The sequence below is a fragment of the Spermophilus citellus genome, assembly GCF_964194105.1.
Source record: "Spermophilus citellus genome assembly, chromosome: 9".
Lineage (NCBI taxonomy): Eukaryota > Metazoa > Chordata > Mammalia > Rodentia > Sciuridae > Spermophilus > Spermophilus citellus.
Window position 1 is genome coordinate 105698374 of NC_138191.1, and position 14893 is coordinate 105713266.

The following is a 14893-nucleotide window of genomic DNA, read 5'->3' on the forward strand; positions in this document are numbered from 1 at the left end:
TCGCTCTAGGGCTGAGGAAGTGTTCAGTTTTTAAAAAATCCCTTTCACTGCTCAGAAGTGACCCTCCCCTTCTCTTCTGAGTACGTGTAGTTTCAAAACTACAAGTCCCATAAGGCCGCCACCGGCAGTCACCATCTTGACACACTTTAGCGCGCATGTCGGCGGGAGAGAGAGCATTTGGGGAGAAGAAGCCCTGCCCCACTGCAGCCCATTGGTCAAAGGGGCCGACGGCGGGCTCAGCGGTTGGCCACTGCGCCCGCCCATCCGTCGCGTCGGTCGGGGTCAGAGTGCGCGGAGGTGAGTCGGTGTGTTGTGGACTCGTGGTGCTGGCTGCCGCTGTTGAGGCGGCCGGGAACGGGCGGTGGGGAGCAGGCGGAGCTGGCCCTGCCTCTGCCTGGCCGGCGCCGCAGTCGGCGCGGGCCGCGCCCGCCGCGGTCAACTACCCTGAGCGCCTGCTGAGGCCGAGGGAGACGTCGGGGCCTGCACCTGGAGCAAGCCTGCCGCGCTGGCCCCGAGGAGGGGGCGTTGCCATGGCGACAGCCTCTCCTGCAGCTGACGGGGGGCGGGGGCGGCCCTGGGAAGGAGGGCTGGTCTCCTGGCCCCCTGCCCCTCCCCTTACGCTCCCCTGGACTTGGATGGGTCCGAGTTGGGGGCAACACCCTGGGGTGGGTGATGCTGAGAGCCCCCTCCCCCAGCCTAGGCCCTGGTTAATGCATGCGGGTGGCGGGTCGTGGCTTGTATAGTTTCTGCAGTTTGGGGTGCTGGCCGGTGTGCTCACCCCCGATTCATGATCTACTGAGTAGCGTTCTGGTGTAGGGGGAGCCGGGCTGGGTTTTGCCAGACAGATTGGGTGAGTTGATTAAGGGGGCTGACTCCTTACTTGGAATTACTAGAGAGGTTTGACCAGAGAGGCTAGAAACAGCAAGGAGATAGTAGAGAGAGAATTTTCCCTCTCCCCCTCCCGACACATGCACACAAAATTAGCAGTTTACCTCTGTAAATTTGAAGCGATGGAAGGAGTGAATCAGGGCCTAACCTGGCTACCTTTCTGTTTGCCTTTCCTGCAAGTGGGCAGCAACAGGTGTTTTCTTAAGACAAAAAAACAAAAAAACATTAATTTGGATTGAGGCAATGACTGTGAGTTCTTGCAAAAATGTAACTTCCTTTTAAAATTTATTTTTTTGTTGTTGTTGCTTCTTGTTGACTTGAAAGATGTTGGATGTGGGGGTCCCTCACTAGGTATGTGGAGTTTGTTCTTACGGCTGAATTTGGCAACGAGTAGTGGCCACTGTGTTTTTCTGCTAGAGGTCTCTGGCCACTTGTATGGCATTTGCTCTTGTCAACATTTCATCAGTTTCCCAGCATTAGGGCAGCAAAACATGAATTTCATTGGCTAAAGACTATTCTCTGTTTTAATTATAGTAGGTTGTGATTGGATGTGATTTTTTTTTTTTTTTTTTTGACTTGTAGTACTGGGGATTGAAACTAGGGCTTCCCACTTGGTAAGCAAGTGCTCTATCACTGAGGTACATCCCCAGCCCTTTTTAAATTTTATTTTGAGATAGGGTCTTGGTAAATTTGCCCAATCTGACCTTGAGTTTGCCATTCTCCTGCCTCAGCTTCCCAAGTAGCTGGGATTACAGGTGTGGGCCTGACCTGGTTTTCAATTATAGAGTTGCTACCAGAAATTGACTTCATCAAATTCTGCTTTATTCTGACTTTATCATATACAGTATACCTTGTTTTAGTGGGTTGGTTCTTGGAGCCTAAGTATATTATACCTGAATCCCCTACCATTTAAAAGCCAATTTATAAACAGGGACTTGGAGTGTGACTCCACTAATGTGTGTCTGTGATCTTAGTTAGAAACCTACTTGGCTGCCTTTCAGCAAGAGGTGCAGAATGGGGGAAGGGAGCTGCCAGTAAGTGATTGATAAGGTTTCCTTTATGGATTCTGTGTTGCTTCACTGGAGCTCAGAGCACTTTGGCAACTTAAGCACTCCAAATTAAAAGCTCATTAACAATTCCTGCCCAAAGATCCTGTAAATAATCAGCTAGCTAGGTCATAGAGCTTGCCTAAGAGTGCCTCCTCCAACTTGAAATTTCTAAATAAAAGTGCTTATATTCCCTTTCATTTTGAAAAGTGTTTTCTCTGTGGTGGGGTAAGTTAGTGAGTGGCCTTTTCCTGGAGGACCTGAGTAGAATGAAGTCTTAAATGTGTATAATGGTAGACAGGAATGTATTGGTTCCACTTTGCTTCTTTGTGTAAAGGGCATCACTAGCTTATGGGATCATCATGCAACTTCTGGTTCTTTGGAAAATCTGAATTAGGTGATAAATAGGATAGGTGTCCATTGATGGTTTGAGTTGGGGTTTGGTTACTTTGACTTTCTTAGAACTTGAAGCAGAATTGGAAATATCCTGAAAGTGTTTCCTGGTATTTGTGGCCATTTGCAATATGGCCTGTGGGTTTGTGGCAACTAACCCCTGCCTCAGTCCTGACCTAGCCTTAGTTCCTGAGTTTGGAATATTGTCAGCCTTACTAGTATCTCCTTGTCTAGATAGGATTCTGAAATTATCTAGTGAGCCACCACTTCATGGCCATCTTTCTCAGCCCAGGCTCAGACATTGTAAATATTTGATGTTTCTAGGAAGTAAGTCTCCTTACCAAGAAAAGGATATTACTAGAGAACATGAAATCCATCATTCCAAAAACAAATATGGTACTAATAGCTTCTGGAAGTTCTGTAGGAAACTGTTTTTCTACATAGATAGCTGTTATCCCAAAGTTTTGAGTTTAGGAATTTGAGGTGTAGTTTGATCCTTAGTGGGGATTTGATCCTTTGTGTTGAAATAGACTTGTTGCAGAGATATGTGTTTGTCCACAGCATTGGGGCTTTCCAGCTCTCACAGAACCTTCAGCATCCCCAGCTGCCAGTCTTGGCATCTTCGAAGTAAGGAGAGGTGAGAATCCTGTTGCATGGTCAAGTTTGACTTGACTTCTTTATCAGTATTTGGGCTTGGTGGGGGTGGGGGTGGGACTGGTGCAGATTGATTTTCTGTAGCTTCTTTTATTAGGCAGCATATACTCAAAACCTATGGAAACTTCCCTAAGACTTTAAATTGAGAATTGGAATTGGGGATTCAGACTCTTGAGCTCTCTCATGATTTTTTTTAATGGGCATCTCATGAACACCCTTTACTTTCAGGATGGTTGAATAGAGCTAGAATAGTCCTTTATCCTGAGAAATACATGTCTTAATACGAGAGGATGAAACACATACATTTGATTCTTTTATTTTAATATTTTTTTAGATGTTGGTTATTTTATTCATTTATTTATATGTGGTGCTGAGAATCAAACCCAGTGCCTCACACATGCTAGGCAAGTGCTCTACCACTGAGCCACAACTCCAGCCCAACATTTGACTCTTAATGTATTTGACCAAAACCTTTGTGATATTGGTTTAATTTGAGTTGTGTGAATAGCTTTAAGTGAATAGCTAGTCCCAACTTGTCTCCATTTTGCCAGGATCAGGGGCTTGCTAAAAAGGCAGACTCTGATGATTATTATCTAGGGTCTTGGAGGCAGTTTGTCTAATAACTAAGGGCCAAGCAATTTGCTAGTTCCTGGAATTGTAATGGTGAACAAGACAGCCACTGTCCCTGACACTAAAGAACTCAAAAATTTATGGGAGAGAAAGATAGTAAAGAGGCAGTTAGTTATACCTGAGAGTGCTCTAGTAAAGGAAGTGCAAGTTCTTTGGGAGTGCAGAAGTGTCCCTAACCCAGACTTATGTATGCAGGAACAGCTTCTCAGAGGAAGTAACCACTTCACCTAGATTTAGATGAAAACACAAGGAGCCAAGTGTCAGAGCTTTGTTGAGTTTGAGAAAGTCCATTGTGATTTAAACAGTGCTTAGTACGCAGGGGCAGGAGAGATAAGTTGATGGCAGAGCCTTATAAACTCTTAGAATTAGACCTGGAGTTATGTAGGTGGGTAGAAAAAGATTAGAAACTGGTAAATCTTTTCTGTAAAGGACAAGATAGTAAATATTGATCCTTTGTGGTGGCTGCTTTACACAACTTGGCAGTTATGTGTGAAAGCAGCCATAGACAGTTTGAAAATGAATGAACATGGCTGTATTTCAATAAAACTTTATTTATAAAAACAGGTGGCATCTGTATTTAATATATGGACTCTAGTTTGCTCTCCCTTAAGAATAGTAGGAAGCCATTAGAAGGATTTAGGTAATAGAGTGATGTTAGTTTTGTGTTATAGAAAGTTTGCTTTGATGTCAGTGTGAAGAATGGATTGAAGGGGACAGATAATACTTGAAACGGACCAATAAGGAAGCTGTGGCAGTTACATGGATAACATTTTATATTTCCCCTTTTGTGGAAGTATTTTGGTCCTTACAATGAAGTATAACTGCATCTTTGTTTTCATGGTTATATTGGTTCTCTTCACTAACTTCTTGGTTATCCACTGTAGTTTAAAATATGTCTGTCAAGGAATGTGTTGATAATATCAGCTCCTATTTCACAGACTAGAGTAGATAGAAGAAGGGACCGTTGATATAGAATGAATTCAAAGATTTTGGGAACTATTTTCTTTTTCTAAAATTTTTTTTTAAGTTGTAGCTGAACACAATATCTTTATTTTATTTATTTATTTCTATGTGGTGCTGAGGATTGAACCCAGCTCCTTGCACATGCTAGGCAAGTGTTCTACCACTGAGCCACAACCCCCAGCTCCGAGAACTTATTTTCTATTGAAGGAAGTATGGAATAAATAAAGCCCTGGAAGGGATATTGGTTTTAGGGTTCATGGCTTAATGTCAGTTGCTTTGAACTTACTTGAACTATACACACAGAAACTGACCCATTTTCCTAAGCTTTCTAGGGAATTGTCCTCTTTCTGTCCTACTCAGTCTTTCCTTTCCTTGCTTGCAGCAGACTGATGACCTTTTCCCAATTTTAGAAATTGTTTCCTGGTTCAGATATGATGATGTGTCAGGCACAGGAACCAAATAAAGTATTTGTTGAGTGTCTAATGAGATTATAGCACAGAGCCCTGTGTTTGCTCTTGACTTTTGTCTTCCACATTGCTAGAGGGAAGCTTGTAGGTTCCACCCCAAACCTTTAGGTTTCTTTTCTTTTTCTTTTTCTTTTTTTTTTTGGGGGGGGGGGTGTTACTGGGATTGAACCCATTGGTGTTTAACCACTGAGCCACATCCCCAGCCCCACCCCCACCTTTTTCTTTTTTAAGTTTTGTGTTTTGAGACTGGACCTTGCTAAGTTGCTAAGGCTGACTTTGAACTTACAATCCTCCTGCCTTAGCCTCCGGAGTTGCTAGGATTACAGGCATGTGCCACTGCATTTGGCTCAGCCTATAGCCTTCTGATAGTAGTGTTTATGTGACCTTGCACAAGTGACTTAGCTCTCTGAGCTTCACTTTCCTATCTGTAAAATGGAGATAGAGGACTTAATAGGTTGGTTAAAGGCTTTGGTAATGTATATAAAGCTGTTAGCACAGTGCTTACTAATAGTATTTTACACAATGATTTTTTTTTTTTTTTTTAAAGCAGGAAATAGTTGACAAGTACTTTTGAGTCAGCACAGTTGTCATTGTGTCCATATGATAGAAACAGCCCTGGTGATGAGAGCCAGCACATAGGAGGAAGTTACAACAAAAGCAAGGCACTGTCCTGCCTAATGGAAAATTTGCAAACAGCAGGAGTTCCGTTCAGAATCCCAGAACTTTTGGGGGTATGGACCTTAGTCTCAACACCATCAGTAAAGTGAGTTGAATGAGCAGTTTCCCAGTAAATTTCACCTGTGACTAATTATACCTCCTTGTTTGTCTGGGGCCATTTATTGGTATTGTCACCCTTGTGGCCCTACATCTTTGTAAAGTGCCTCTTGAATTTTTTAGATTGCTTTTACCACCACTGCAGGAAGTTGTTCAGATAGTATTCATTTCCTTGCTACCATGTGAGGAAACTGAGGCCCAACAAGGTTAAGTGAGTTGCCCAAAGTCATACTGTGAGTTACTGTCAAAGCTAGCGCACATTTGCCTCCAGATGAAATTGCGTTTGTTTATTACTGTGATTTCTCTTTCCTTGAGTGGGAGATGTGTAGTCATTGCAGAACTGCAGTCTGATACATGCCTTGTCCATATCTTTGAGGCTTCATTTGAGTCCTACTGTATCTCTTTGGTTCATTTGGGTTTTAATGTTTGATGACTGCTAGGACCAGACCTGTTGGGAAGCAGATTCCCTTTGGGTTGTTGTTTTTAGCCTTTTCTCCTTTGGGGACATTCCTTGGGGAGCCTTGGGTTACAAGAGATTGCTTTGATATGTTCAAAATTGTGCCTTGTGCCCCACAGCTACAGGTAAAATCAAAAGGCAGATAATTTATGGGAGTGTCAAAGCTGGCCGCTGGCACCTCGGGAGGCCATTAGTATGCCTGTTCAGACCCTCTGTGTCCTTGCAATTGATTCCTCTTTGCATGAGCCTGATTTGGGAAGCTGTAGATCTGTGGGTAGTGATTGGATGTGACAGTCCAAACACCGGTCCCTAAATTAATCCTTTTAATAGTATTCTGGCACCAAGGCAATTTCTCTTTCTCTCTCTCAACTGGGGAGGACAGAATGGGGTGGACTGGGAGAAGAATAGGAAGGAAGGAAGGAAGGAAGGGAGGGAGGGAGGGAGGGAGGGAGGGAGGGAAAAGGAAAGAAAAGAAAGAAAGAAAGAAAGAACCTTTGTTGGTGCCTGGGCCGTGCTCTGTTTTGGCATGTTCTAATTCCAGAGCAGTGGACTTTGGGCATATTAATTCATTCAGCAAACTCGTACTTAACTTTGTGCCTGACCCTGTGCTGGATACTGGGAATACAGAAATGAACAAAATGTAGTCCTTGCACCTAAGGGTCTAACTCAGTGTTTCTCAAGCTTTTAAAACTCTTTCACCATTTAGATTTAAAAAATAAATCTTGCTGGGCGCAGTGTACACATCTGTAATCCCAGTGGCTAGGGAGACTGAGACAGGAGGATCACGAATTCAAAGCCAGCCTCAGCAATTTAGTGAGGCGCTAAGCAACTCAGTGAGACCCTATTTCTAAATAAAATTCAAAATAGGGCTGGGGATGTGACTCAGTAGTCGAGTGCCCCTAAATTCAATCCCTGATACCATAAATAAACAAACAAATAAGTAAATAAATAAGTCTCATGCCCTTCTTTAATGCTGTATATGAAATTTTAAAGTACATGAAGGAGTCTCAAAAAAAGTCAAGGCATTAGCATATCTGATATGCTTTTTTTTTTACATAAACATGCATACATATGCCTATATATAGCTATTTTCTTTGTTTTTTTTTCTTTTATTTTCTTTTATATATATAGCTATTTTCTATTCTTTTCTCAACTCCTTGAAAATTATTACTAGAAGGAAAACAGATACCTAACATAGAGAAAAGTTACAAAATAAGAATAAACTGCGTTACTGAATAATAAGCAATTAACTTTCTGATGGGTTATCAGAGCTATTAAAAGGGGGAGATTTGAGCTGGGTTTTGGAGAAGGGTTGATAATTTGCCTAGTGAAAGATAGAGGGGCATTCCAGTATAGAGGGAGTAGCATTTGCAAAAGTTCAGATTTGGAAAAGGAAGTGTCACATTTGGGGACCTGGGCAAGAGCTGATTGTAACCTTCCTCCTGCCAGTTTCTCACTCTGTAAGGTGGGAAGATTTGCACCTCTGGAATTGTATTTGAGAAGGAGCTTTAAGTTCTCCATTGTGTTTTAATTCAAGACATCCCTTCCTGTTCCTACTTTTGTGCTCAGGGCTGTAATTTGTTTTTCTTTTTAAAATTATTATGAAATCAAATTTGGTTGATTTAGGTTTAATCACTGCCTAAATTTGAGTTACTTCTGGTTAAAATCACACCTTACTTAAAAAGAAAAATTGGGGCTGGGGCAGTGGTAGAGTGTTGCCTAGCATGCACAAAGCCCTGGGTTCAATTCCCAGCACCAAAAAAAAAAAAAAAGTTAGATTTTTCTGGGCATGGTGGTGCACATCTGTAATCCCAGCAGCTTGGGAGTCTGAGGCAGAAGGATTGCAAATTCAAAGCCAGCCTCAGCAACTTAGTGAGGCCCTAAGAGACTTAGGGAGACCCTGTCTCATAATAAAAAGACCTGGGGATGTGGCTCAGTGGAAAAGTACCTTGGATTCAACCGCTGGTACCAAAAAAAAAAAAAAAAAAAAAAGATAAAGAAAGAAAAATTAAAATTGATATGCATTGTTAGCCCTGTGACTGATGGAGAATCCATCAAGTATGGAAATGTGGGCCATCAAACATGGTAGAGGAAACTAAGAGTACCCAAAGAGTTGGGTACCTTTTAGCCTTAGTTTCCTCAGGTGTAAAATGGAAATAGTGTTAACCATTTTGCTTGATATTTGGTAGGATTAAATGAGATTAAGATCTATAAATCACCAACACAGAAAATGGTGTTTCCCTTTCCTCTTTCTCATGTTTTAATTGTAGCTCCCTTTTATTGAGCACTTACTATCATGCAGAGCATTGTACGTACATTATTTGATTGAATTGAACCCAAGTATTGGTATTATTTTAGCTATTATTACAAAGAATATGCAGTAGAGTTAGGATTTGAACCTAGATTTTTCTGACTCAAGTGTTTTAACAACTAGATTGTATGGCTCTGCTTCAACACCAGTTCTCCATCTTGAAAGCAAGAGCCTAGAAGATATTTACACAGTATGATCATCCCTTTAAGTACCTCCCATACTATAGACAATATCTACAGAACAGCAATACTATAGATATTGTCTATAGTATGGGAGGTACTTAAAGGGATGATCATACTGCACCCTCCCTCCCTCCCTCTTATTTGCTGTACCTTAGGAAACAAGACTTTATGTCCTCTTGTGTGTAATGGAGGGGCAGCTGACTTGTAGGACTTTACTAAGAGATGTCGTCCAACTTTGGTCCCTGGAAAGAGTTTGACCAAGTTGTAAGCATGCTGATGGTTTAGCAAACAGCAAGCAAATTATAAATAGTTGCCTCTTGATGTGTGCTGTTTTGAGCTGTTGAGATGGACCAGTTGAAGCTAGCCTGCTATGGCTTTGTTGTTGCCATAAGAATCTGGTGTTCTTGGGCTGGGGATGTGGCTCAAGCAGTAGCGCGCTCGCCTGGCATGCGTGCGGCCCGGGTTCGATCCTCAGCACCACATACCAACAAAGATGTTGTGTCCGCTGAGAACTAAAAAATAAATATTAAAAAAAAAATTCTCTCTCTCTCTCTCTCTCTCTCCCCCTCCCTCTCCCTCCCTCCCTCCCTCCCTCCCTCCCTCTGTCCTCTCTCACTCTCTCTTTAAAAAAAAAAAAAAGAATCTGGTGTTCTTGTAAGCCTTTAGTGAAAGTCCTTAGGTAATTTGGGATTAGCAGTTGTTTCTGAAGCGGGAAGCTCACCTTAGCCCTGCCTTGGAGCAGAAGCTGTGGTTATAGGACAAGGGCAGTGACAGGTTGCAAAGAGGAGTAGAGTGTTTTGTTGAGGTGAGGGTCCTCCTTTAGAGTTCTTCCTTCCTTATCACGTTGGGGTCATCAGAAAGTCGTATAGAGTTTGTGGGGTATATCATGCTTTCTTTTGTCTCCAGTTTGTAGCCTTGAGTGGAATAGACAGAGCCTTCAGATTCCTGTCTATTCTGTGAGACTGTAGAGAAGATTGGGGGATGAGTGGAGAGCTCTACTCCTTGCACTGGAGCCACGGCCTAGTTCTAGAGACCTGGTTCTGTTTTTTCTCTTTCTTGCTGTGTGAACCTTGGGTGCTCCTTTTTCTTCCTGGGCTTCATTTCTACTGGCTGACTAGACTGTGTTGCCTCTGAGGTTTTCTTTTCTTTTGACTGTTTGATTTTCGTGGAAAGATTTCTGGCAGTAAGGATACATTCTTTCATTGAAGATTATGATTCTAAAGGCATGCGGTCTATTTATGTCCTTACCAAGCAACTTTTTGCTGCCTAAGACAAAGCTTGGGACTAGGTGAGTTACAAACAGATGGTACAGTGTTCTTTGTTGTTGCTTCTGTGACTCAGGGCCTGAGCACCTGTGATGCTATAGGTCAGACCTGGGCAGGGACTTGCCCTAGGACTGAAAACTGAAGAAGCTATAGTTCTAGTGGTTCAGGTATTTCTAGTTAGTTGAACACAGGAACCGCCTCTGGTACCTTGGAGTTTATCTGGAAGATACCCCTGCCTCCCAGTCTGGCTTTTAATGGCATGGATTGAATACAGGGATGCTATCAATCCCCATGTTCCCAAAGATTCTAAGTCTGTGTGGTTGGGGAGGTGGAGTGGAATAGACCACGTGTTTCCTGATGGACTCCTCTGCTTGTCCCATCCCTGAGGCTCCCCTTGCCTGTGTATGTGGAGTTGAAGAATGACCCCCTCCCTCTACTCTCCCTTCCCCCTTCTAGTAATGGAGGCTATAAAATGTCTATTTACCCAAGACACCAGAACGACTCCTCTGTGGTTCCACTAATCTGGTGATTTGGTGCTTCTTTGGTCTCTCAGGTAAATACAGATTGAGTCTTTTTATAAAGGCATATTATTTCCCTCATTAAATGTGTGTCTTGGCACATGTGTTATTTACCTGATAGACAGTAATGGCTGCAGAGGAGCCATTGGTGTCTGTTGTGTAAATATGCTGTACAGAGACCGTCCTCCAGGGGCTGTGGCGCAGGCCTGTTTCTCCAAATCAGGCTGGCCCCAGGGCAGTCCATATTTACCCCTCTTCTGTCCCCTTTGGAGGACCAATTCCTTCATTTTGAGGAGAGAATCATTCATATTCCCCCTTGCTGTAGGCTGCTTACTACCTTTAATTTGTTAGAAGTAAAAGGAGGTCTGAGAATAAATGTGTAAATCTTGTTCTCTGATTAAAGATAGTTTGCAGAAATACAGAGAATCATAAACTGTTTCTTTTTAAGTTCTGTCCCTTAACTAAATATTCAAAGATCCAGTTGAGGTTGTAAACTGCGAGACTTATATTCTTCAAACCTGTAACTAAAGTACAAAGACATCAATATGAAAGAGAAGCCCTTCAGCTGCCAGAAGGTACAAGAACAGGTGGAATGTCATGTAGGGAGTGCTGAGGTGTTTCTTGATAGCTATCTGGGGCCTCAGTGCCAGCGAGGGGATCATGGAATAGGGGCTCTTCTGATGAAGACTCAACTTGATAGAGACTGTTTGGGCTGAGGGGATGCTTTAGGGCTCGCTTTTGCCAAATTTGCTGCCAGAGGGTACACGGTGGGGAGATCTCTCTCTCCCTCTCTCTCACCCTCCTTCTCTCTCCTTCCCTCCTTCTGTCTCTGTCTCTCTTTTTCACATACCACTTGTTCTGGTTTTTATTTTTTAGATCACATCATACACAGACTTTATTTATATTTTAGTATTATTTTTTATTTTGCAGTGTTGGAGATTGAACCCAGGGCTTTATGCATGCTAGGCAAGTGCTCTTCCACTAAGCTACACCCCCAGGCCTGCATATGGATTTTTAAAAATAATTTTTTAAAAGTTTGAAACCGTCCTAATTTACATAAAAGTTGTAAGTACAGCACAAAGAATTTTTTCCTGAACTATTTCAGGGTTAAGTTCCCAAACTAGTGCCCTATCGTCCTGAACACTTTGTATTTCCTACAAGCAAGGACATTTTCTTAACCACAGTACAACCATCAAAATCAGGAAATTGACATTAGTATGTCACCTCCATCTAACTCACAAATCCCATTCAAGTTTTACCAGTTGTCCCAGGAATGTTCTTTGTAGCAAAATGATATGGTTCAGAATCATGGATTGTATTTAGTTATCAAGTATTATTAGTGTCTTTTTGACTTTCCTTGATGTTCATGACCTTGACACATTTGAAGATTACAGGATGGTTATTGTGTAGATTGGCTCTCAATTTGGGCTTTGATCAGTTGATTAAGGTGATGTCTGTCAAGCTTCTGCATTATAAAATCATTTCCTTTTATAGTTAATAAGCATTTTATGGAGAGATACTTTGAAACTATGTAAATATCCCTCAATTAACTTTAGTTGTATTCATTTATAATTTTTTGGACTCATAGTTTCCCTAGTTTATTCAATGTATTTTAGTCCATTACTATCATTAATTATTCAGGGTGATTTTTCCGGTACAACAGGATTTTCCAGGCCTATCTTGTTTTCTGCCATAGCCCTGGAACCAGCCATTTCTCCAAGGAACTCTGGTTCTTTTTTGGTGTGTGTGGGGGGCGCTACTGGGAATTGAACTCAGGGGCACTCAACCGCTGAGCCATATCCCCAGCCCTATTTTGTATTTTATTTAAGAGACAGGGTCCCACTGAGGCACTTTGAACTTGCCTCAGTCTCCCAAGCCACTGGAATTACAGGCAAGCATCACCTTGCCCTGCAACTCAGGTTCTTTTAATAGAGAATGGTATTTAGAAGCCAACCGAGTGGTGCTGCTTCCCGGCTCTTCTCTAGATGGAACTAGAAAATATTTATGTGTGTGTGAATATGTATATTTGTGTGTGTATGTGTATATATATGTAATTTGTATATATACATACATGCATACATACCTACTCATACTAAATATATCTACACTTAAATATCCAGGTCTAAGGCAGAAACCATGAGTTTGTACTCTTACTGCCAATTCCAATCTGGCACCACCTATTTTCTCCTTTTTTTTTTTTTTTTTTTGTACCAGGTATTGAACCTAGGGGCATTTAACCACTGAGCCACGTGCCCAGCCCTTTTTTGTGTATTATTGAGAGACAGGATCTCACTGAGTTGCTTAGCACCTTGCTAAGTTGCCGAGACTGGCTTTGAACTTGTGATCCTCCTGCCTCAGCCTCCTGAGCCACTGGGATTACAGTTGTGCACCACCAAGCCTGGCACCCTTTTCATATTTTAACTACTTTCTTTAACAGTGAGAAACCTGGTTCCCATTATCTTTAGTGTATGTACTTCTTTGCTCAATCCCTCTGTGTGTAACCAGTCTCCCATTGCTGGCTGTTGTCCTGTTTCACTCACTCCTGAGTGCCTCTTTTGTTCTGCCCATGACTCCCCAGAGTAGACTGCCCTGGACATGAATGCCTCCTCACCTGTCTTTGGCTCTGACATGCTGCACACCTTCCCACATCTTCAAGGATGCCCTCTTAGCCCTGCTTGGGCTCTGACTCTTCCCCCACACCTCTGTATCTCCCCTCCAGCTGATGTAGGCAGTACCTTCTTCTGCTATAGGATTAAATTTTTCAGGAAGGGAAGAGGAAGAGCTATCCTCTTTTCTTGATTTGAACTGAACTTAGTTGTTAGAAGAAAGGAAGTAAGGAACCAGTGACTGTTGACATGTGGAGGCCTAGCCTTCTAGTGTCTATTTTTAAGACTTCCTATAAGAGATGCCTTTTGATGTGGGTGAAATCAGGTGAGAAAATAAGGCCTACAGGCCAGAGAACCTCTAGCCATCCATGTGTTGTTCATGGGAAGGGATAGGGTGTATATAATGTGCTCTATGGGTGGTCTGGAGCATTCTAGGGATGGAGGAAACACTGATGTAACTCCCTGAGGCTGCCTGATGCATTAATTAGACTTATAGGCTGGGGATATGGGGATCCAGGCTTGGCCAGGTGGGCATAGCCTACTGTATGATAGTAGTAATAATAGTAAGCTAATATTTATTCACCTCTTATGTCCCATACATTGTTGTTAGTGCTTTACATGTGTTGCTGCATTTCATTCTCACTTAAAGAGTGGGTAGTGGTGTTATTGTCATTTTACAGGTGAGGAATTGAAGAACAGAGCTTGCCCAAGGTGCCATGGCTATTAAGTGATAAAGTCTGAACTCAAACCTGGAAGTCCTCATTAATCATGATGCTTAATTGCCTGTATTTTGCAGATAAGAGTTTATCTATGCTGCATATACTATAGACATATTGGAGAAGGTTAAAGATTTCAAAAGTCCTTATATGTGGTCTGATTTCAAGGGGTTACAGAGGGACTTTTGATCCAAATTAGCAGATGGATGTCTGCCATCTCAATAAGGTTTCCCAGTACTATTCAGGAGTAGGTGATGTGATAAGTTATTTTAGATTCTGGTTTTCAAAGAGATGTTGGCCCTTTTACCTTTCCAAGAGATTCCATAATGAAACTCAAGCTAACCTTTGTCACCTGGGTTGAGGAGGTTTGGCTACATTTTGGGGGAGACTATAAGCAAGTGCTGTGCTTGTTCAGGATCCATGAAGAACTTAAAATCCTTTTGGTTTTCATTCATTTGGGGAAATTAAAGACCTACACTAGCACATATCCTAACACAGGCAAATGATTGTATTCATTTAGTGAATCAGGAGAGAAATGGAAAGAAGAAGTGATAATGTGACATTGTCCATTTTTTTTTGCCCAGGTAGTAGTGACCTCATTGCCTTTGAGTATGCTTGGGATTCACAGTGTGCTGTCCCCACTACCTGATGTGGAGAGAGCCAGGTGTTCACAGCCATTCTGAGGCAATCGCATTTGGCTATGTTGAAATGGGGCCTCAAAAAGCATAAATTATGGTTATATCTGTATTGAGTGGTAGGATTTCTTGTTTGAGAAGTTGAAGGTAATTTGAGTGATAGGTGTAAAAGGAAGAAAGACAAAATTGTTGCTTTGTTCCTTATTTATATTTTTTGAAACTTGAGTTATTTGTGAGTAAAACTTAGGCTTTGATTTTTATATTTAGTTAGCCCTCTGAGGAGCAGACATACTGCAAATTTAAAGGAAAAATGTAAAGGAAAAATGATTTTTTTTTTCCCTGCACATGTTCACTCAGAAAACTTTACTAGACTTTTAGCAAAGCTCCC

General features: G+C 42.0%; 1 protein-coding gene across 10 annotated transcripts in view; it reads left to right on the forward strand.

Annotated features, from left to right (window-relative positions):
• Positions 1-275: 275 nt before the first annotated feature.
• Positions 276-14893, forward strand: part of ERI3 (ERI1 exoribonuclease family member 3) — a 133631-nt gene continuing 119013 nt past the window's right edge. For 5 of the 10 annotated variants that reach the window (XM_081307256.1, XM_081307259.1, XM_081307261.1 and 2 more), the window contains exons 1-2: positions 306-665; positions 2889-2964. In XM_081307256.1, coding sequence (XP_081163382.1) covers positions 531-665; positions 2889-2964 — 211 coding nt within the window. In that variant the 5' untranslated portion in view covers positions 306-530. The other 5 variants (XM_081307263.1, XM_081307264.1, XM_081307257.1 and 2 more) reach the window with 4 other exon arrangements.